A 23,593-nucleotide genomic window follows, 5' to 3' on the forward strand; every position below is an offset into this window, starting at 1 on the left:
TGCTGCTTATCCAGTTACCCAAAACTTAATGACATAGAACAACAGTCGATTACTTCTCACAATTATCTATGTTGACTGAGCTGCTGTTCCAGTCTGGACCAGCTTGGCTGGGTCTGGATGGTCTGAAAAGATCTCCCTCAGGTGTCTGGGACCTAATTTGGGTCGGCTAGGGCCTCTCTCCATGTGGTCTTTCATCGACCAGGGGGCCCACCCAAGATTTTTCACAAGGTAGCAAGCAGAAGAGTATCCAGCAGCAAGAAAGGACAAGTCCCAATGTGTAAGCCCTTTTCAAGCCACTGTTTGTGTCATGTTTTCCATTGGCCAAAGACATGGCCAAGCCTCAATTCCAGGCATGGAGAAATAGATTCCATCTTATGACAAGGAGCTGCAAAATCCTCCTATGTATACGAGGAAATATGAGCTAACTGAGAGCCATTACCGCAGCAGTTCACCACAGAGGGTGCTGGCATCTCAGTCCCCGTGTTTCCCCAGGAAATAAAGGGCCTGATAACCCCACCCAGCCTTATTTGGCCTTTCTGGTGTTTGTTTGGGGTTGGGGGAGTAGGGTGGTAGAGCAGTCCTGGAAAGAGTTCTCTTAGTGAGTCAATCAGCAAATGTTTCTTTTTTCTTGCTTCAGACGTATTTTCTGATTTTATTTTGTCCTATAGTTTCTGGCTTATTAGCATAATAGAAAATTTGAAAAATAGAAAAAAATAGAGGAAAGTATAAAGAAGAAACCACTCATCATTCTGCCACCCAGAAATAACCGCTGTTAATGTGTTTACATATTTCCTTGTAGTCTTTTATTCTTATGCATTTTTCTTTTTATGGTTGAAATTGCATTATGTATACAATCATATATCCTACTTTAAAATTGTTTTGGCCTTTATTCAAAATATATGTGTATATTTGGTAGCAAATCAAATTGTACAGAGTTTAGGATGAAATGCAATGGTCTTTTGCCTCTGCTTTTTCCACCTACAATGCCATGCCAGAGAGGCAACCTCATAGTTTTAATTTTTCTGGTAGTTACCTCCAAAAAAATCAATATAATAGGATTTGTAACACCTTTTTTTCTTTTTTTAAAAATATATCATCTTTTTTTTTGCTCTTTTTTTTTTTAAATTTTATTGGGGAATGTTGGGGAATAGTGTGTTTCTCCAGGGCCCATGAGTTCAAAGTCATTGTCCTTCAATCTAGTTGTGGAGGGCACAGCTCAGCCCCAAGTCCAGTTGCTATTTTCAGTCTTTAGTTGCAGGGGGCGCAGACCACCATCCCATGCGGGAATTGAACCAGCAACCTTGTTGTTGAGAGTTTGTGCTCTAACCAACTGAGCCATCCGGCTGCCCCTCCGGAAGCTCAGTGGCAGCTCATTGTCTTCAATCTAATTGTGGAGGGTGCAGCTCACTGGCCCATGTGGGAATCGAACCGGCAACCCTGTTGTTCAGAGCTTGCCCAGCTGCCCTGTAACACCATTTCTTAATTTATTAATTTCTGTTTCTCCTTCCATCAACTTCTGTCAATCTCTCTTGATTACCTACTTTCTAAGATATGGACATTAGTGCCGCTGTTTTTTTCTTCCTTCCTCAAACTTTCTATGAGCCGCACTTTTTCATTTATGTTGTCAAGGTGGTTAACATTTACGCTGTCTTGTGATTAATACTCTACATTGACTAGAAGTTGACTGTAAAAGTTGAAAACCAATAAATACATCTGGCCTTTTAAGTTAATATTATATCATAAACATATCCCTATGCTATTGTTTATAAATAATATTTTAGTGGTTACAAAATATTCCATTCCATGGATATACCTAATTCACCTAACTTCTCCTTTGATGTGAGGTGTTTAGCCTAGTCCCAAGTTTTCACACTTAGTGGTAACATTTGGGATGAACATTTTTTTTAAGTTAATTGTCACCCAATAGGGGTGACAGTTGTTAGTAAAGTTACATAGATTTCAGGTGTACAATTCTGTATTACATCATCTATAAATCACATTGTGTGTTTGCCACCCAGAGTCAGTTGTCCTTCCATCACCATATATTTGACCCCGTTTACCCTCTTCCAAAACCCCTCTCCCCCCTTACCCTTTGGTTGGGATGAACATCTTTTTATGTAAGTGTTTGTATTTCTGATTATTTACTTAGGGTGGATCCCCATGAAACTCTAGAAGGGCCAAAGTGTATGAAAGTGTGTGCCTTTATATATGGGTACAGAGTGAAAATTCTTCCTCCAACCCCTGTTCCAAAGCCTTCCAATTCCCCACCTGGAGTCAGCCACTGTTTCATGTTAATTCTTTCATGGTAGCTTATGCATATACAAGTAAATACATGTATATATTTTCTTTCCCACTCTTTTTTTTTTCACTCAATGGGAAGAATATTTTACACACTGTTATGTGCTTTACTTTTCTCACTTAACAATTACATCTTAGAGATTGTTTACGCTCCCACAAGCAATGCGTGAGGGTGCCTGTTTCCCTGGACCCTTGCCAATACAATTTGTTAATACAAACGTTTTAAAAGCTCTTTATATGTATTGCCAAATTGCTTTTCAGAAAGGTTATACTAGTTTACACTCTCACCAGCTATGTGCGACAGTACTTGTTTATGAATCCTCACAGGCTTGGAACTTATCAGTTAGGAATAGTGTTTGCCTGTAACAAGAACCTCCCAGGCATCCTTAGTGAGTGCGTATCCCCTCAGGGTCACACAATGGCTGCTTTACCTCCAGCAGAGGGCTCTGAGTTACAGTCAGGAAGAAGAGGAAGAGCAAAAGGAGAAAGGAACGGGCCTGCTGAGCACCCCTCTACAAGGAGTTTTACGTTCCACTTTTTTAATATCATCTTTGGCTGAAACTGTGTCACATGGCCAAGATTATCTGCCAGAGAGGCCAGGAAATGTAATTTTTAGCTAGGTACATTTCTGTCCCACACTGTCATGTTTTTTGATAGTAAGCAAGTAAGGGTAAGTGATACTGGGTTGAGAACAAGCAGTCTCCACCATATTTTTTTGATCTTTGGTAATTCACAAGCAAACAACAGTATCTGATTAATTTTCATTTCTTTGAGTAAACATTTCTTATATGTTTGTATTAGCATTAGAATTTCTTCTTTGTAAATTTTATTTCTGACCTTCGCCAATTTATCCATGTAGGTCTTCAAGCTTTCCAAATTGCCCTTTTTATACAGTAAGGAAATAGTCATATATGTATGTAAATTGTTTACGGTACTTTTCCTCATTCTACATTAAAAAATATGAATATTTCTATAAAAAAGTTGATCATTTATTGTTTTCTTATTCAGAAAGTAGATAATTAACCCTCTGTGTTTTTTAGGTAAATGTATGCATATATGCCTGTATCGTTCTGTAGGTAGAAAGCTAATAACTTTTATCACGTTTTCAAAGTGGACTCTTACCCAAAAAAGATAGAGGCAATTGTACTAAAGGTATTCCCATTAAAATAAGGAATGAGATAAATATGCCAATTATCACTGCTATCATTCAGTATTATTCTAAAAGTTCTAGACAGCAAAATTAGGAATAAAGCAGAAATAAGAACTGTAATTATTAGAAATTAAGAGACCAAATTATCATGATGTAAGGCTTCCTAAGCAGGGAATCCTGTTTATTTTTGTCCTTCATTATATGTAGCACCTTCCATAGTGCCTGGCACACGTAAGATATTTGATATTTGACAAGTGAAAGAAATGATATGATTATATAATTAGAAAATGTAAGAGAACCAACTGAAAAACTATTAAAACTAATATAAGAATTCAATAAATTGGGTAATCACTGACTATAAACCAGATATCTAAAAATCAAGGATTGTTATATATCAGTAATAACCTTAATACACCGAGGAAACAAGATTCTATTGATAATAACAACAATTGTATAAAATACCCAAGAATAATTTTAAGATTATGTGTGGAACCTACATGAAGAAAACTTCAAAACTTTACTGATGAACATAAAAGAGGTCATGAACATGAATAAATAAAGGTGTGTTATGTGCCTGGTTACAAGAACTGAGTGTTGTAAAGGGTCATTAATTAAATGTATATGTTCAACACTATCCCTGATAAAAATCCTAGTGGAATTTTATGGGAAACTCATTTTAAAATTAATTTAAAAGAGTAAACAGGTATGATTAGTTTAAAGAGTGTTAGACTAGAAAAAGGAAATGAAAAGAAATTAGCCTTATAAGATATTTAAATATACTACAGTGCTACAATAATCAAATTAATGTGGTTACCAAAGCAAAAATAAACAGTAAATATTTTTTATGTTTCAAATATTTTGTTGTGCAACTTTTCACACAAAATTAGAGAGGTTAGTACCATGAACACCCATATATTTATCACCCAGATTTAATGATGAACATTTTGCTGTATTTGCACATCCTTTTTTTCAAGGCATTTTTAGTGAAGTTTGAGACATCATAAAATCTATATTTCCTTGCTGTTCTGTCTAATTGTCCTATCCATTATTGAAAGTGGAGCATTGAAGTTTCCAACTGTTGTTGAATTATTTGTTTCTTCCTTCAATTCGGTCAGCTTTTGCTGTATTTGGGGGCTCTGTTATTAGGTACGTATATTTTTATAACTGTTATATCTTCTTGACGAATTCACCTTTTTATCATTATAAAATGTCACTTCTATGTTTCTAATAACAATTTTTGTCTTAAAGTCTATTTTGTCTGGTATTAGTATAGCTATTCAGTTTCTCATTTGGTGTAGCTATTCAGTTTCTTCATGGTATGTCTTTTACATCCTTTTATCTTCAATCTGTTTGTGTCCTGAATCTAAAATGTGTAAAACAGCATGCAGTAGGATTATGGGCTTTTATCCATTCTACCAATTAAATTGGAGAATTTAATCCATTTATACTTAATGTAATAACTGACAAAGTATGGTTTACATTGTTCAGTTTTCTCTGTCTTATTTCTTTTTTGTTCCTCAATTCTTCCATTACTGCCTTCTTTTGTGTTTATTTTCTAGTTTCTAGCTAATTTCTAGAGTCCCATTTTAATTCTTTTCTCTACATATTTGAGTTATTTTCTTAGTGATTGTCCTGGGGATTAACATTAATAATTTATACCATTTTAATTCAGATTCATATCAATTTAATTTCAATAGTGTACAAAAACTTTGTTCCTATATGGTTCCATTCCCTTTTTTCTTTGTGCCATTACTGTCACAAATTACATCTTTGTGCATTGTGTACCCATGAACATAATTATAATTATTGCTTTATGCATCTTTTTTAATTAGAAGAACAAAGTGAGATACAACAAAAAAATGTTTATCCTTTCTTTTGTATTTCCCTGTGTAGTTACCTTTACTAGTGCTCATTATTCATGTGGATTTGATTTACTGTATAGTGTCCTTTCATTTTAACCTGAAGAGCTCCTTGTAGCATTTCTTATAGGGCTGGACTATTAGTAATGAACTCATTTTATTGGCTTTAGAATTCTTGGTTGACAGTGTTTTTCTTTCAGTGCTTTGAATAATCCCACTGCCTTTTATCATCCGTGGTTTCTGATGATAAATACACTATAAATCTTATTGAGAATCCTTCTGTGTTGTGTTACTTCAGTTTTGCTGATTTCAAGATCTGATCCTTGTCTTTAGTTTTGGTTATGATGTGTTGTCTTTTTCAGTTTATCCAACTTGGACTTGTTGAGCTTCTTGGATATCTATAGATTAACATTTTTCATCAAATTTGGAAACGTTTCAGCAATTATTTCTTCAAGTAGTCTTTCTGCCCCTTTCACTCACTCCTTTGGAGAATGCAATATACATATGTTGGTAAATTTGATGGCATCCCACAGGTGCCTTTGTCTCTACTCATTTTCCTTAGTCTTTTTTCTTTCTGCTTGTCAAACTGGATAATCTCAGTAAACCTATATTTAAGTTCACTAATTCTTCCTCCTCCTGCCGGCTCAAATCTGTTGAAAACCTCTACTGAATTTTACTTTTCAACTCTAAAATATCTATTTGGTTCCTTCTTGTAGTTTCTGTCTATTGGTATTCTTTTTCTTTTCCTTGGAAGGGGAACAGGACTTTATTGGGGAACAGTGTGTACTTCTGGGGCTTTTCCAAGTCAAACTGTTGTCCTTTCAATCTTAGTTGTGGAGGGTGCCATTCAGCTTCAAGTTGTTGTCCTTTCAGTCTTAGTTGTGGAAGGCGCAGCTCAGCTCCAGGTCCAGTTGCCGTTGTTACTTGCATTGGCGCAGCCCTCCATCCGTTGCAGGAGTCGAGGAGTTGAACCGGGAACCTTGTGGTTGAGAGCCCATGCTCCAACCAACTGAGCCATCTGGCACTGGCCCATGTGGGAATCGAACTGGCAGCCTTCGGCGTTAGGAGCATAGTGCTCCAACCGCCCGAGCCACCGGACCGGCCTGGTATTCTCTTTTTGAGGAAACATTCTCATATTTTGCTTTATTCTTTTTATTTTATTTATTTTTTTCAATTACAATTGACATTCAGTATTATTTTATATTAGTTTCAGCTGTACAGTGTAGTGGTTAGACAGTTATATAATTTATGAAGTGATCCCCCACCTGGCACTCTACATAGTTTTTACAATATTACTGACTATATTCCCTATGCTATACTTTTTTTTTTTCTTGTTCTATTCCTTTTATTATTATGATATCCAGATATAAAAAACAAAAAATAGTTGTTAGATCCCTCACTTAGAAGAACCACATGTGGAAAATTATCATTTACTCTTTTTTTTTTAAATTTATTTTTAATTTATTGGGGTGACAATTGTTAGTATAATTACATAGATTTCAGGTGTGCAATTCTGTATCACATCATCCATAAGTCACACTGTGTGTTCACCACCCAGAGTCAGCTCCCCTTCCATCACCATACATTTGATCCCCCTCACCCTCATCCCCCCCCCAACCCCCTTACGCTCTGGTAACCACCAAATTACGTTCCCCAGATTAATTTTCAAACCCCGTGGCCATCCTGTGGTCACCGACTGCCCTCCAATCTCCTCACCCTCCCCCCCACCCCCTACCCCTCCCGCCCATCTAGCAACCCTCAGTTTTTCCTCCTTGTCTCCCAAACTGTTTCTGATTAGTTCATTCACTTATTCTTTTCTTTAGAATCCGCAAATAAGTGAGATCATATGGTACTTATCTTTCTCTGTCTGACTTATTTCACTTAACATAATGTTCTCTAGATCCATCCATGTTGTTGCAAATGGTAAGATTTCTTTCTTCTTTATGGCTGCATAATACTCCATTGTATAAATGTACCACAGTTTCTTAATCCAGTCATCTACCGATGGGCATTTTGGTTGTTTCCATGTCTTAGCTATTGTGTATAGTGCTGCAATAAACATAGGAGTGCATAAAGATTTTTGAATTGAAGTTCTGGATTTCTCCGGATAGATACCTAGGAGTGGAATTACTGGATCATAGGGTAGTTCCATTTTCAGAATTTTGAGATACCTCCATACTGTTTTCCATAGCGGCTGCACCAGTCTGCAATCCCACCAACAGTGCACAAGCGTTCCCTTTTCTCCACATCCGCGCCAGCACTTGTTGTTTGTTGATTTATTGATGATAGCCATTTTGACTGGGGTGAGGTGGTATCTCATTGTGGTTTTTATTTGCATTTCTCTGATGGTTAGTGAGGTTGAGCATTTCTTCATATGTCTGTTTGCCATCTGTATGTCCTTTTCAGAAAAATGTCTCTTCAAGTCCTCTGCCCATTTTTTAATTGGATCGTTTGTTTTTTTGGAGTTGGGTTGAGTAAGTTTTCCATAGATTTGTGATATTAATCCCTTATCAGATATATCATTGGCAAATATCTTTTCCCATTCGGTAGGATCCCTTCTTGTTTTATTGATGGTTTCCTTTGCTGTGAAAAAACTTTTTAGTTTAATATAATCCCACATGTTTATTTTTTCTCTTAGTTCCCTCGAGCGAGGGTGTATATCAGTAAAAATCTTACTCCGGGTAATGTCTGAGAAGTTTCTTCCTATATTTTCTTCTAGGTATTTTATGGTTTCAGACCTTACATTTAAGTCTTTAAGCCATTTTGAATTTATTTTTGTATATGGTGTAAGGAGGTAGTCCAACTTCATTTTTTTGCATGTGTCTGTCCAGGTTTCCCAGCACTATTTATTGAATAGACTGTCATTACTCCATCGTACATTCTTGCTTCCATTGTCGTAGATTAAATGGCCATATAGGCGTGGATTTATTTCTGGACTCTCTATTCTGTTCCATTGATCTATGTGTCTGTTTTTATGCCAGTACCATGCTGTTTTGATTACTGTAGCCTTGTAGTATAATTTGAAGTCACGTATTGTTATACCTCCCATTTTGTTCTTATTTCTCAAGATTGCCTTTCCCTATGCTATACTTTTTATCCCTATGACTATTTTGTAACTACCAATTTGTACTTCTTAATCCCTTCATCTTTTTTACCCAGTCTCTTACCCCACCTCCCATCTGGCAACCATCAGTTTGTTCTCTGTATCTATGAGTCTGTTTCTTTTTTGTTTGTTCATTTATTTTGTTCCTTAGATTCTATTTATAAGAGAGATCATATGGTTTTTGTCTCTATCTGGCATATTTCACTTAGCATAACACTCTCTAGGTTCATCCATATTGTCACAAATGGTAAGATTTCATTTTTTATGGCTGAGTAATATTTCATTGTATATATGTACCACATCTTCTTTATCCAGTTGTCTATCGATGAACACTTAGGTTGATTCCATTTCTTGGCTGCAGTGAACATGGGGTGCATATATATTTTCGAATTTGGGTTTTGGATTTCTTCAGATATATATCCAGGAGTGGAATTGCTTGGTCATAAGGTAGTTCTATTTTTAATTTCTTAAAGAACCTCCATACTGTTTTCCATAATGGCTGCACCAGTTTGCAATACCACCAACAATGCCGTAGGGTTCCCTTTTCTCCACATCCTCACCAACACTTGTTGTTTATTGATTTATTGATGACAGCCATCCCGACAGGTGTGAAGTAATATCTCATTGTGGTTTTTCTCTGGTGATTAATGACGTTGAGCATCTTTTCATGTCTCTTGGCCATCTGAATGTCCTCTTGGGAGAAATGTCTATTCAGGTACTGTGCCCATTTTTTAATTGGATTGTTTGTATTTTTTGGTGTTGAGTTATATGAGTTCTTTATAAATTCTGGATATTAAGCCATCGGATGTATCATTGGCGAATATCTTCTCCCATTCAGTAGGTTTTCTTTTCGTTCTGTTGATGATTTCCTTTGCTGTGCAAAAACTTTTTAGTTTGGTGTAGTCCCATCTGTTTATTTTTTCGATTCTTTTCCTTCCCCGAGGAGATATGTCAGGAAAAAATATTGCTACTGTGTTTCCCCAAAAATAAGACTGGGTCTTACATTAATTTTTGTTCCAAAAGACGTATTAGGGCTTATGTTCAGGGGATGTCATCCTGAAAAATCATGCTAGGGCTTATTTTCCCGTTAGGGCTTATTTTTGGGGAAACACGGTAAGAGCAATGTCAGAGAGTTTACTTGCCTATGTTTTCTTCAAGGAGTTTTATGGTTTCAGGTCTTACATTTAAGTCTTTCATCCATTTTGAGTTTATTATGGTATATGGTGTAAGAAGGTGGTCTGGTTTCATGTTTTTGTGTGTATCTGTCCAGTTTTCCCAACACCATTTATTGAATAGACTTTCTTTACCCCATTATACATTCTTGCCTCTTTTGTCATAGATTAAATGACCATATTGGCATGGATTTATTTCTGGGCTCTCTATTCTGTTCCATCGATCTGTGTGTCTGTTTTTATGGCAGTACCATGCTGTTTTGATTGCTATAGCCGTGTAGTATAGTTTGATATCAGGTATTATGATACCTCTAACTTTGTTCTTTCTCAAGATTGCTGTGGTTATTTGGGGTCTTTTGTGGTTCCATATAAAATTTAGGATTATTTTCTGCTAGTTCTGTAAAAAACGTCATTGGTATTTTGAAAGGGATTGCATTGAGTCTATAGATTGCTTTGGGTATTGTGGATATTTCAATGATGTTTCTTCTTATCCACGAGCATGGATATTTTCAATGTTTGTTATTTTTTTAAACTTAAGGGAAACTTTAGTCTTTCTAAAGTAATCTAGTTTAAAAACAAGCTGAGGGTAGGAGAGAAGAAAGAAAATGAAACCTTCTGACAAACAGACAGAGACAGGGAGACAGACAGAGACAGGGAGACAGGCAGCGGGGAGGTGGGTGGGCTCAGGGCCAGGACCCGCATCAGATCTTCTGTTTATTTGTATCTTCTTCAGTGTTTTATAATTTTCCCAGTACAGGTCTTTTACCTCGTTTAAATTTATTCCTAAGTATTTTTTGATGCAATTGTAAATGAGATTGTTTTCTTAATTTCTCTTTTTGATAGTTCGTTATTGTATAAAAATACAATTGATTTCTGAATATTTATATCCTCCTACTTTAGTGAATTCATTTATCAGTTCTAATAGTTTTTTTTTTTTTTTTTGGTGGAATCTTTAGGGTTCTTTGTATATAGTATCATGTCACCTCCAAATAATGACAGGTTTACTTCTTCCTTTCTAATTTGGATGCCTTTTTCTTTTTCTTGTCTGCTTGTTGTGGCTAAGACTTCCAATACTAGTGGCATAAAAGTGGTGAAAGTGGACATCCTTGTCTTGTTTTTAATCTTAAGGCAAATGCTTTTAGCTCTTCTCCATCTAGTATGATGTTAGCTGTGCGTTTGTCATATGTGGCTTTTATTGAGGTATGTTCCTATTTTGCTGAGAGTTTTTATCATAAATGGATGCCGAATTTTATCAAATTATTTTTCTGCATCTGTTGATATGGCCATATGATTTTTGTGCTTTATTTTGTTTATGTAGTGTGTCACGTTAATTGTTTTGTGTATATTGAACCAACCCTGCATTCTAGGATTAGATCTCACATGCTCATGATGTATATGATCTTTTTAATATATTGCTGAATTCGGCTTGCTAATATTTTGTTGAGGATTTTTGCATCTGTGTTCGTCAGGGATATCGGCCTGTAGTTTTCTTTTTTGTAATGTCTTTGTCTGGTTTTGGAATCAGGGTAATTAATGATGGCCTCATACAATGATCTTGGAGCCTTCCCTGCTTGAATTTTTTGGAATAGTTTGAGAAATATAGTTGTTACTTCTTCTCTGAATGAATGTTTGGTAAAATTCACCTGTGAAGCAATCTGGTCCAAGACTTTTGTTATTTGGGATCTGTTTGATTACTGATTTGATTTCATTAGTAGTAATCAGTCTGTTCAGATTTTCTGTTTCTTCTTGATTCAGTCTTGGAAGATAGTGTGTTTCTAGGAAAATATCCATTTCTTCGCTTGTCCAATTTGTTGACATATAATTGTTTGTAGTATCCTTTAGTTCTTTATACATGGTCTCCTTTAGCTCATTGAACATGTTTAAAATAGCTGGTTAAAGTCCTTTTCTAGTAAGTCCAACTTTGTTTAGAAAGTCAGGTACAGTGTTTATTGGTTATTTTTTTCCTATGTACGGCTACACTTTATTTCTTTGCATATCTTGGAATTTTGTTGTTGAAAACTGAACATTTTAAATAATGTGGCAACTCTGGAAATGAGATACTCCCCACTCTGTTCCCCAGGGTTTGTTTTGTTGCTACTTGTTTTTATTTGTTTGTTTATAATTAGTTCAGAAAAATCATTAAAGTATATATTCTTTTTATTTGTGGCCACTGAAGTCTCAGTTTAGTGGTCAACTAATGACTGGACAGAGATTTCCTTAAATGCCTGAAACCAGTAAATCTCACAGTGTTTGACAAGGGACTCTATGTGCATGTTGGGACATGCCTCAGCACTCAGGCAGGCAATTTACAACTCTGCCTTAGGCTTCACTTCCTGCTTTGCCGAAGCCTGGGTTTCAGCCGGACGTGAGTGCTAGGGTATTCTCAAGTCTTTCCTGACTATGCATATAGACCCTATGCATGTTTATGGCCTTCTACATTCCCGTGAATATGTGGGAGTTTTTCTAATCCCCAGTGGATAACTCATTCTTCAGCTTTTCCTTTTAAGCTTTTGGGTTAGTCTGTTGTTTGCCACAACTGTTATCTATCACCTTAAGCAGCTGTGACATTAAAGCACTTGCCTTTAAATATTTTTGTTAAATGCCACCTAGGGAGAAGCTTTTTAGCACTAGGCTTTGAAAGAAAGCTCCAGCTCCATTCTGTTCCCTAGTTGCTGAGAATGTGGGCTGTTATTTTTCAAGGATACTGCTGAGCTGAGGAGACCTGAATGGGTGTAAGGCAAGGTAAAATGCTGTAAAGCTCACTGCTCTTACTGAGATTTAGCAATTTTTCTTAAGTACATGCTCTCCAGTTTGCTGTAAGTCTTTGGTTAATTTTCAGAGTTCTGAAAAAGTTTATTTGGGCAATTTTTGCCAGTTTTTTCATTGCTTTAATTCAGGAGCGAGTTTTTGGAGGTCCTTAACTTTGTCAGTTGTGCTGATGCCACCCATCATGACATACTAAATAGTTCATTGTACATCTCTATGAAAAATGACATTTTCTTCCATAGCTATAGGACCATTATATGACACCTAAGTAAAGTAACATTTATTTCCTATATTATTTAATGTCAAATCCTTATTTAAATTTCCCAAAATTGTAACAAAAATATCTTTTATAATTTGTTTATTCAAACCAGTATCTATTCAAGGACTGTACATTTTATTTGTATAATCTGTTAGTCTCATTGGTTATGTAAAACATTTTATTAATGATAATTTTCAAACATACATATATATAGAAGGGTAGTACGCAAACACTCATGTTCTCAATACCTAGATCCTACAGTTGTAATATTTTGGTGTATTTGCTTCATCCACTTATCTATATCTGTCTGTCTATCTATAGTTTTTGCTGAGCCACTTCAGAGTAATGTGCAGCTATCATAACATGATATTTTACCCCTTAATACTTCAGTAAGTCCTAAGAATAAGGACACCCTCTTATGTAACCATACTGCCTTTGTTACATTTCACAGTTAATAATTCCGTAAGATCTTCTAATACCATGTCCATAATCAAATTTTCTCAAGTGTTCCTCCATAATTTCTTTTATGGTGTTTTTTCCAAAACCTAGGTGCAATCAAAACAGTTGTTTTTGTTTGTTTGTTTGTTTTTTCTTCAGCTTGACACATCAACTTGCCCATGTATTGTATAGGTCAGGAATTTGGAAAGGGCACAATGAGGACAATTTGTCTCTACTCCATGCTATCTAGGGCTTCAGCTGGGTAATTTTGAAGGCTGGAGGTCACTTGATGGCTAAGAGTTTGAATCATCTGAAGTTTCATTAACTCACATCTCTCGTGCCTGGACTGGGGGGACTCAGATACTAGATATGCCAAGCAGAGTGCCAACATGTGTCCTCTCCATATGACTAGTTTCCTCACTGTTTGGTGGCCTCAAGGCAATCAAGCTTCTTACATGGCTGCTAAGGGCTCTAAGTGTGAGTGTTCCAATAAGCAATGTGGAAACTGAAATTGCCTTTTCTGGTCTAGCCTCAGAAGTCATGCAGTGTCACTTTCAGCACATTCTATAGGCTACACATGAGCCTGCACAATTCAACAAGAGGGAACATAGACCCCACCTATCAATAGAATTTGGGCGCTTGTTTTTAAACCACCACACTTACAGAACTATAGAGAACAATATAAAATATATCTATAAATCCATAACTGAAAATTGTGCATTAACATTTTTGCTAGATTTGCTTCAGATCATTTTCTAAACAAATAAAATACCACCTTTGAAGGAAAGACTTCAACTTCCTGAATTGCCTGTTCTACAATCTGCATATCTTTATACAGAAAGTCTCCTTTGTAATAATAATAGCTAACCAAGTAATCTTTAAATCTAGGTCAGTATCACCATCACCTCCTTTTTTTCTGTGACATTGATTTGTTTCTTTAATTAAAAATAGACTAGTACAATGAGTTATCATACTCTCATCACCGAGAATCAACAGTTATCAAGATTTTGCCATATTTGACTCATCTGTTGCTTCTTATTTTCAAAATTGTATATCCTTTAAAGCAATTCCCAGATACTGTGCCATTCCCACCTTCTATGTACTTCAGTATGCATCTCTAAAAAAATAGGGACATTTTCTCACATTATCACAATCCTGTTGTCATACATAACAAAATTAATAATTTGATAATTTCCTGACGTTAGCTAGCACTAAGTCCATAATCGAATTTCCTCAATTGTCTAAGTAAAAAGTATTTTTACAGTGGATTTGTTTAAGTCAGGATCTAAATAGTATCCATATGGCATTTGGCTGTCATGCCTTTTAAGTCTCTCTTAATCTAGAGCAGTTCCCCCACCCCACTTTTGTTTTATGTTGTTAAAAAAAAAAAAAAACAGCAACCTGTATAATCGTCCTGTAGAACATCCCAACTTTTAGATTTGTTTGCTTCCTTGTGAAATTGTCTTTTTAATGAAACCAGGCCAGTTATCTTGTAGAATGTTTGATTGTTTTCTCATGGTGTCATTTAACTTGTTCTTGTATCTCTCTCTTTCTTAAAAACTGGAAGTAATGTGAACTGCTTACTTGATTTTAGATCTTTGGCAAAACTGCTTCCCAGATCATGCTGTGAATTTTCTATTGTATTGCATCAGGAAATACATGAAAGTGTCTGTCTCACTATTAGTGACAATAAAGTTAATACTTAGTTAAGGGAGCGATTTCCTGATCTCACCCTCGTCAAGTTGGTGTTTTCTTCTAGAGAGTTACAAGTAATCTGTGAGGTAACACTTTGGTACTGTGTGAATATCCAGTGCCCTTGAACCAGTTTTTCCATTAAGGGCTTGCAAACCTGTGATTTTCTAATTCTGTCATTGCTTCTACGTTTATTAGCTGGTATTCTTCTGTAAAGAAGAGCTTTCCCTCATCATCTGGGGCAGTTTGGTTATACTGAAATATACTTCCTATGTAAAATGTGGAATGAATAACTATTTTTTGATTGAAGATTGTTAAGGAATTATAAAAGGATTATACAATTATAAAAGGTCTTCAGGAGCTCATGGCCAGGCTGGTAGACAAAATAACACATGTAAACATTAGGGAATGAGACAAGATGGTATGTGCTATGTATTAGGTTGGTGCAAAAGTAATTGCGGTTTTTGCAATTGCAACGTTTTAAACCGCAATTACTTTTGCACCAACCTAATATTAAGTGACTTCTACATGTTTTAAGTTCGGGGGATGGAGAAATCAATGTGAGCCCCTCTTAGAGGTTTGCATCATAGAAGGTTGATTTCAGCTAACTTTTGAAGGATGGACAGGTTTCGAAGAGGAGTTAAAAAGAGAAGAGGGTACTCCAGGCAGTGTGGATGGTGAGGATGAAAGCACAGGGAGAGAAGATGAACTGTACATATTCTGAAGGTATAGTAAGGAAGCCATTTTGTCTAGAGAAGCCGAGAATATGGCTATGGAAATAAGGTTGGTGAGGTAGTTGGCCAGGAGCAGAATATGGACAACCTTAAATGCCAGTTCAGGGAGGTTAACTTTTATCCATTAATAAGTGTATACTTTGTGTACTTTAGGCATTTGTGAACTAGCTTCTTACCAGATGGGAAGCAAAATCTGACTTTGTTTAAGCTGGAAGCAGGAAGACCAATTGAGATCATCTTTGGGGGGCTCAGAGGTAGGGAATATGGTTGCCATTCGGATAAATGTCTTCATCCTGTTTCCTCTGCAGCCCGTGTGACCCCAACTCTGCCGAAGCAGGACCGTCCTGTGCGTGAGGGGACCCGGGTAGCTTCCATTGAGACAGGTTTGGCTGCAGCGGCTGCAAAGCTGGCCCAGCAGGTAGGTGTTGACACCTAGTCAATGGCCCTGCTACTGAATCTAGTTTAACTTAGAGCCTCAAAGCTCAGACCTTTGAGTTGATAGGATCCCACTGTTGTTTCACTGGGGAGTGAGTAACCTTTGATCCTTATCCATGACAGTATTCTAGTCCCTCCTATATCCTTCAGATCCCAACTCAATGACAAGCTACTTCCACAGGTCACACAGTTGACATGATTTAGGGCGAAAGAAAATAAAGGGCCAGCGGAAGGCCCTTGCTTTTCTGGGTATGTAATATCCTCTCAGATGGGAAGGACCAGGTCTGTCCTTGGGTAATAGCATTAGCCTTCAGATGAAGCCCCAAGGAGGTGACTCAATTGAGTATACTCAAGTTTTCAGCTACCCACCCACCAGTATTGGAATTTGCTTTTTGGGGAAGAGGCTTTTCTTGTTCTCTATATCAAATACTATTACCTTGATCTTTACCCCCTACCTCCCAAGAAAAGTTCACCCACTAAGTTTTGTCTTTAAGGGTCACTTCACTAGAATCAAGTTGACTTTTTAGCCTGTTAGAGGTGGCAGAGTTCTTGAATGTGTATACTGTGTTCAGCAACCCTGAGAGCAGTTGGAGGGGAATCTTCTGATTCTCTCCGTATCAACATCTGCTTAGCTCCTCGTGCCACATCCCGTAGTTTAGAGCATTTATTGAGCATCTGTTTTATGTTAGGTGCTTCCATGTACAATGTCTCATGTGATATGCCCAGTACCCCTGTTCAATAGGTGATATTTTCATCGTTTTACAGGTGAAGAAAATGAGGCTCTCTTTAAGTGACTAGTCCAGGATAATACAGCCAGTAAATGGAGGAGACAGGATTCAACTCATATCTTCTAATTTTCATGTTACTTGTTATTTAAATAAAATGAAATAGCTAAGTGTTTATATAATTCAGTAATTCTATTTAAAAAATTAATAAAATGGTGTTTTTAATATGATGTTCTATGGCGCTCTGAAGTTGCTTAGAAGTGTCTCAGAGGCTTTTGTTGGGAGCCTGCAGGCCAGGAGACCCTTTTATTTTTTAAAAAAATAATTGTTTTATTTGTCAATTACAGTTGACATACAACAGTATATTAGTTTCAGGTGTACCACATAGTGATTAGACATTTATATAACTTGTGAAGTGATCACCCCAATAAATCTAGTACTACCCTCCTGACACCATATACAGTTATTACAATATTATTGACAATCTCCCCTATGCTATTCTTTACATCCCCATCACTGTTTGGTAACTACCAATTTGTACTTCTTAATCCCTTCCCCTTTTTCACCTAACCTCCAACCCCACCCCCAGCTAGCAACCATCAAAATGTTCTCTGTATCTATGAGTTTATTTCTGTTTTGTTGTTTGTTTTGTTCTTTAGATTCCACATATAAGTGAAATCATATGACATTTGTCTTTGTCTGACTTTCTCCACTCAGTACAACACCTTCTCGTTGCATCCATGTTGTTGCAGATGGCAAGATTTCATTCGTTTCTATGGCTGAGGAATATTCCATTGTATATATGTACCATGTCTTCTTTATCCATTCATTCATTGATGGACACCCAGGTTGCCTCCATATCTTGGCTATTGTAAATAATGCTGCAATGAACATATGGATACACATTTCTCTTCGAAGTAGTGTTTTGGGTTTCTTTGGATAAATACCCAGAAGTGGGATTACTGGATCTTTCTTTGTCTCTTATTATAGCCATTGTTTTAAAGTCTATTTTTTTGGGTATAAGTATTGCTACCCTAGCGTGTTTGTTTTCATTTTCAAGAAATACCTTTTTCTTTCCCTTTATGTTCAGTCTATGTGTGTCTTTCAATCTGAACAGAGACTCTTGTAGGCAGCATATGTAAGGGTCTTGTTTTCCTTTCTATTCAGACACCTTATTTCTTTTCATTGGAGAATTTAATCCATTGACATTTAAAGTAATTGTTTATAGATATGTAGTTATTGCCACTTTATTATTCAGATTTTTTATCTTTTTTTTTCTTTCTTAAAGAAGTCCCTCTAACATTTCTTGTAATACTGGTTTAGTGTTGATGAACTTCTTTAGCTTTTTGTTTTTGTCTGGGTAGCTGTTTTATCTGTCCTTCGATTCTCAATGATAGATTTGCTGGGTAGAGTAATCTTGGTTGTAGTTCCTTGCTTTTCATCATTTTGAATATTTCCTGCCAGTCCCTTCTGCCTGCAAAGTTTCTGTTGAGAAATCAGCTGACAGTCGTATGGAAGCTCCCTTGTAGATAACTAATTGCTTTTCTCTTGCTGCTTTTAAGATTCTCTCTTTGTCTTTAACCGTTGGCATTTTAATTATGAGGTGTCTTGGTGTGGGTTTCTTTGGGTTCATCTTGTTTGGGAATGTGTACACTTCCTGGGCCTGTATGTCTATTTCCTTCACCAGGTTATGGAAGTTTTCTGTCATTATTTCTTCAAAATGGTTTCCAATTCCTTGCTCTGTCTCTTCTCCTTTTGGTATCCCTCTGATGTGTATGTTAGTATGCCTGATGTTGTTCCAGAAGCTCCTTAAACTATCTTCATTTTTTTTTGGATTCTTTTTTTCTTTTTTGCTGTTCTGATTGTGTGTTTTCTGCTACCTTAACTTCTGAATCACTGATTTGATTCTCTGCTTCATCTAATCTGTTGATTCCCTCTGATGTATTCTTTATTTCAGTTATTCTTTGTTTCTGACTCATTTTTTTTTTAATGTTTTCTATCTCCATTTTTATGTTTTCTATCTCTTTGTTGAAGTTCTCCCCGAGATCATTGAGAATCCTTATAGCCAGTGTTTTGAACTCTGCATCTGGTACATTTGTGTCTCCATTTTGTTTAGTTCTTTTTCTGGAGCTTTGTTCTATTCTTTCATTTGGGACATGTTTCTTTGTTTCCCCATTTTGGCTGCCTCCCTGGGTTTGTTTCTATGTATCGGGTAGGGCTGCTATGTCTCCTGGTCCTAGTAGAGTGGCCTTATGTAGTAAGTGTCCTGTGGGACTCAGTGGCACAGTCTCCCTTGTCACCTGAGCCGAGTGCTTCAGTTGTGTTCCTTGTATGGGTTGTGTGTGCTCTCCTGTTATAGTTGTGCTTTGGTTTCTGTTTGCACATCAGTGGGAGAGATTGACCCTTGAGCTGGTTAGTTGTGAGGACTGACCATGACTACAGTCGAGCTGTTGTGCAGGGGCTGACCTTAGGGAGCAGGACTCACTTTGGCGGGGCTCTGGTGCCTGCCTAGTCTGTCCTTTGGGTGTGTCACCCAGGGAGGCAGTCGGGTGGTGCTTTGGCTGGGTCCGAAGCCAGCCGCTGGTTTTGCCAGCCACAGGGCCTCCTGGGAGGGGCCTTGCCACAGGCCAAGTTCAGCCATAGCCTGTACCCTGTCCAGAGCTACCTGGCATAAGCCACAAAGCATTCTGCAGATGGCTTCCACCTGCGCTGGGCTTGGAGGTGCCTGGGAGAGGCCAAGCCATGAACTGAGACTGGCTGCTGCCAATGCTGGGTTTGGGGCTGCTCAGCAAGAGGTACAGGGTGCACTGAAGCCAGATGCTGCTTGTTTGGGTTTTGTCAGGCAGCCCTTCTTCGAACACAACTTCTCTCTGATATGTATACCTTAGTGCCGTGTAAAATGTAATTTGGAAAAAAAAACAAAACAATGGGGTTCTGCTTTAAATAAAGAAAAATTAATTAAAGGTGTGAAAACTACACTCAGCCTTCTAAGGAGCTCACTTCTGTGTGAGTTAATCAGGAATGACCTCAATGAAGAGGTTTTGAAATCGGGGAGGGGTTTTGCAGGTGAAGCTTTTGTAGGGGACAGGGAAGAATTTCAGGGTAAGAGAACTAATTTATACAGCACAGAGGCCATCTAGATTTGGTCTCTGGTCACCTCTCCTCCCTGACTTCCTGCCAGCCCCTCATGTACATCCTTTATACCAGCCATACTATTGCACTATGCTACTCATAGTTTACTCTGTGTATCAGATTGTCTCACGCCTCTGTGCCTTTGCACAGGCTGTTCCCTCTGCTCATTGAGAATCATGCCTTCCTCTCAGATGCCTTACCTAACCCTCCTTCACACCATTTACTATCAATTTATTTTAGTATCCTTCTGTGCTTCCATAACATTCTCTCATGGTATTTACAATCATAAGTGTACTTTTCTGTGGCCCTTATTAAACTGTAAGTGCCGCAGGAATGGGGCTATATCTAATTTAACTTGGTATCCCCATCATGCTAAGCATATGTTCTGTCAGTGTTGGGTGAGTAAATGAATGAATGAGCAGGTTTTTCTGGATTGGAGGCTTCATGGTGAGGAGCAGGGTAAGATAAATAGAGGTTAAAAAATGGATTCTGGAGCCAGCCTGCCTGAGTTTGAATCCTCATTGTACCACTGAGCAAATTATTTAATTTGTGCCTCAGTTTTTTTATAGACTTTGAGGATTAGATGAGGTAATGTATATAAAAGCTCTGAGAACAGCACTTGCCATGTAGTATATATACTATAGACATGTTCGCTTTTCATCATTATCATTATGGGTTGGCTACGTGTAAGTGGCCAGAGTCTGGAAGACCATGAGTGTCAGGCCAGGGAGTTTGAACTTGGGTGCACACTTGCTAGGCTTTTTGAGCAAAGGAGTTGTCCAAGTGAAAGGGGCCTTGTCATAACATAAGACAGTCTAGTCTTCTGTGGGGCAATCTGGGTGAATTATATGAGAAGTAAATAGGCAATAAAGGTAGCAAATTTAGGCTATGTGATCTAGATATAAACAGATTTCTGGATTCAGATAAGAGAAATGGGGTCAGAAATACAGTTCTTGGTATGGGTGGAATACCAGCGTGGCTGAGAAAAGAGATTCTGAAGTCAGATGGCTTGGGTTTGAATCTCAGGTTTGCCACTTACTGGTCCTGTAACCTTGGGGAAATGACTTAAGCTCTTGGTGCCATGATTTCTTCTCCTAAAAATGGGATTATGATTCTTCTGATACTTCTTACAGATATTAAATGAGTTAAATTATAGAACAGTACCTGGCATGTATTACTAATATTATTATTCTTGTCCGCCACAAATTCCTATTGTAGCTGCAGCCTGTCAGATCTTCCAAAGGCAGGAGTAGACCTGTGTTGCCAAGAGAGGGCAAAGATATGTAATCACTGAGTTGGTCTGTGTGGCTGTGTACCATCGTTCACATGCTCTGAGCATCACTTTTCCAGGTCCTCAGGGCTCCAGATGCCCACTACACAGGTACCCACTACCCAGTGGATAGTAAATCCACAGAGCAATGGATGGATGAAATCCAAGATATTGGGAGAAGTGATATAGTTCCTTATTCTTCTCTTCATCCCAGATTGAGGTTTTAAGACTGATGACCTAGAGGATTGTCAAGTCCTCTATTAAAAGAAAGAGGAAGATGAACAGTAATGAATGTCAACTATAATTTTCTGTATATGTATATAGTTACAAGAAGCGGAGTACAGCATTAGGAATAGAGACAGTGGAAATGTAATGGCTGTGTGTGATGTCAGAGGGGTAGTGGATGGGGGGAGAGGGGTTGTCACTGTGTGAGGGATGTAAATGATAAATGTGTAACTATTACATGGTTTTGTGCACCTGAAACTAATTAAAAAAATGTTAAAAAAGAAAGAGGAAGATACACCATTGTAAGAGATGAAGATAGAATAACAATTTACCACTTGTTGAGTACCTACTATATGCTACATTTTTGTATGTCATTATTTTACTTAATCTTTCTGACAATTCTGAAAAACAGACATTATTTTGCCCATTTTTCAGATGAGGCAATTGAAATTCGGAAAGGTTAGTAACTTGACCAAGATCATCCAACTTAGGAGCACAAGCCTAGATTTGAACCCAGGTCTACCTCATTCCAAACCTACTATTACCCTTTTACTCTGAGATGTCCCATTTTGAGAAGTGTGCAGGGCGGGTGTTTAGATACGCCTGGTTGACTCCTGGGCCCAGTAACTCTTCAGCTGTGAGGCTTTGAGCTCAAGATACTTAATATCCCTGCACCTCAGTTTTCTCATCTGTAAACTGAGGAATTTTCCTTCTCAGGGCTGCTCTGAGGAGTGAATAAGATAAAGTATATAAAGGGTCTCAGCTGCTGACATAAATTTAGCTATTATTATTACAAGTGGCCACGATCCACCTGGTAACTGGCAGTGTTATTACCAAAACCCAAGTCTCTGAACTCATTTACCCTCCTATTGCCACTGTACTGATTAGTAGCAGTGATGACTTCCGGATGGATGGTCCCAAAGAGATGACCTCAGGTATTGAAGGCTGGTATGTTGGTGTGTCCATGCATCCAGGCTAGACTTGGGGTGGGGACAGGTTGAGGTCCACACTGACCATTGTCTAATTTCCCTTCTGGGAAATTCTCTTTTCTCCATTCCTGAATTTTCGCTTTCCACTTGGCTTGTGTTTCAGGAGCTGCAGAAGGCCCAAAAGAAGAAATATATCAAGAAGAAGCCTTTGTTGAAGGAAGTAGAACAGCCTCGCCCTCAAGAGTCCAATCTCAGTGTGGCAGCACCAGCCCCGACTCTGACCACTACACCCCCGCTTCTCACCTCCTCCTCACCCCTGCCTCCTCCTGAGCCTAAACAAGAGGCCCTCTCAGGAAGTCTTGCTGACCACGAGTATACTGCTCGTCCCAATGCCTTTGGCATGGCTCAGGCAAACCGCAGCACCACACCCATGGCCCCCGGCGTCTTCTTGACCCAGCGGCGCCCTTCCATTGGCTCCCAGAGCAATCAAGCAGGACAAGGTACAACTGCCATATGGTTATAAAACTGAGCAGGATCTTATGCACTCCAATCCCTATGCACTCTGGTAGATGAGAATACCTGGGAGGGACGTTGGCAGCCAACCTAAGGTGCTTGGACTTGATCTCATAGTCCATGAAGAGACAGACATTGACTGGTGTTAACAGAGACAAGCTCAGATGTAGGTTCAGAAAGATGCTTCTGGTGGCCAGAGTAGAGGGTGAGTGAGCTGGAGGTGGGGAGTCTTAAAAAGAGGCATATACACAGGTCCAAGCTACAGTGAAGAGAGGCTGGGGCTCTGGCACAGAGAATGGAGAAGGAGGGGATAAACTGATTAAATATGGAGATCACATGGGACATGGGAGGTGATTTGATGTGGGCAGGGGAAGAGGCCAGGGTCGATGACTCAGGCCCTCCTTTGATTCGCTTTGGCCCTCAAAGCCCAGTCCCTAGAGTATGCAGCTCAAGGGGGTGGGGCTGATGTGGCATTGGGGTGATGAGGATGGGGGTTTCTAATGAAACCAGGCCCTGGGGGTGGCAATTTCAGGGACACTGAGCTATAAGCACTAACCAGGCACTTGTCTAATACTGGTGGACAGGATGAGAGAACAGGGAGGCATAATCACGTCCCTGAAGAATTTAGGAAGGAAGATTATTGGGACCAAAGAAACCAGTGGGAAAAAGAACCAGACAGACTAACCGGGGAGTTGGTGCATGAGGTCACAGGAGGAAGAGCCGAGGCACGTGGTGTTCCATGGGAGTAGTTAGGAGGGCTTCTTGCCCAAGATGGGCCTGGTGTAAGGATGGGGAGACTGGGCAGAGGAACGGAGGAGGGACTGGCCCAAGGGCAGTTGGTGCTGGAGTTGCTGCTGGAGCCCTTGCCGTAGCCTTTGCTCTCTCTCCCTTCC

General features: G+C 38.4%; 1 protein-coding gene across 3 annotated transcripts in view; it reads left to right on the forward strand.

Moving 5' to 3' along the window:
* Positions 1–23,593, forward strand: part of PHF8 (PHD finger protein 8) — a 124,841-nt gene that overhangs the window by 98,683 nt on the left and 2,565 nt on the right. For all 3 annotated transcript variants that reach the window (XM_033113100.1, XM_033113109.1, XM_033113117.1), the window contains 2 exons: positions 15,780–15,889; positions 22,351–22,687. In XM_033113100.1, the coding sequence (XP_032968991.1) occupies positions 15,780–15,889; positions 22,351–22,687 (447 nt within the window). The remainder of the gene's footprint in view (positions 1–15,779; positions 15,890–22,350; positions 22,688–23,593) is intronic.

This window comes from Rhinolophus ferrumequinum, chromosome X (genome assembly GCF_004115265.2).
Source record: "Rhinolophus ferrumequinum isolate MPI-CBG mRhiFer1 chromosome X, mRhiFer1_v1.p, whole genome shotgun sequence".
Taxonomy (NCBI): Eukaryota; Metazoa; Chordata; class Mammalia; order Chiroptera; family Rhinolophidae; genus Rhinolophus; species Rhinolophus ferrumequinum.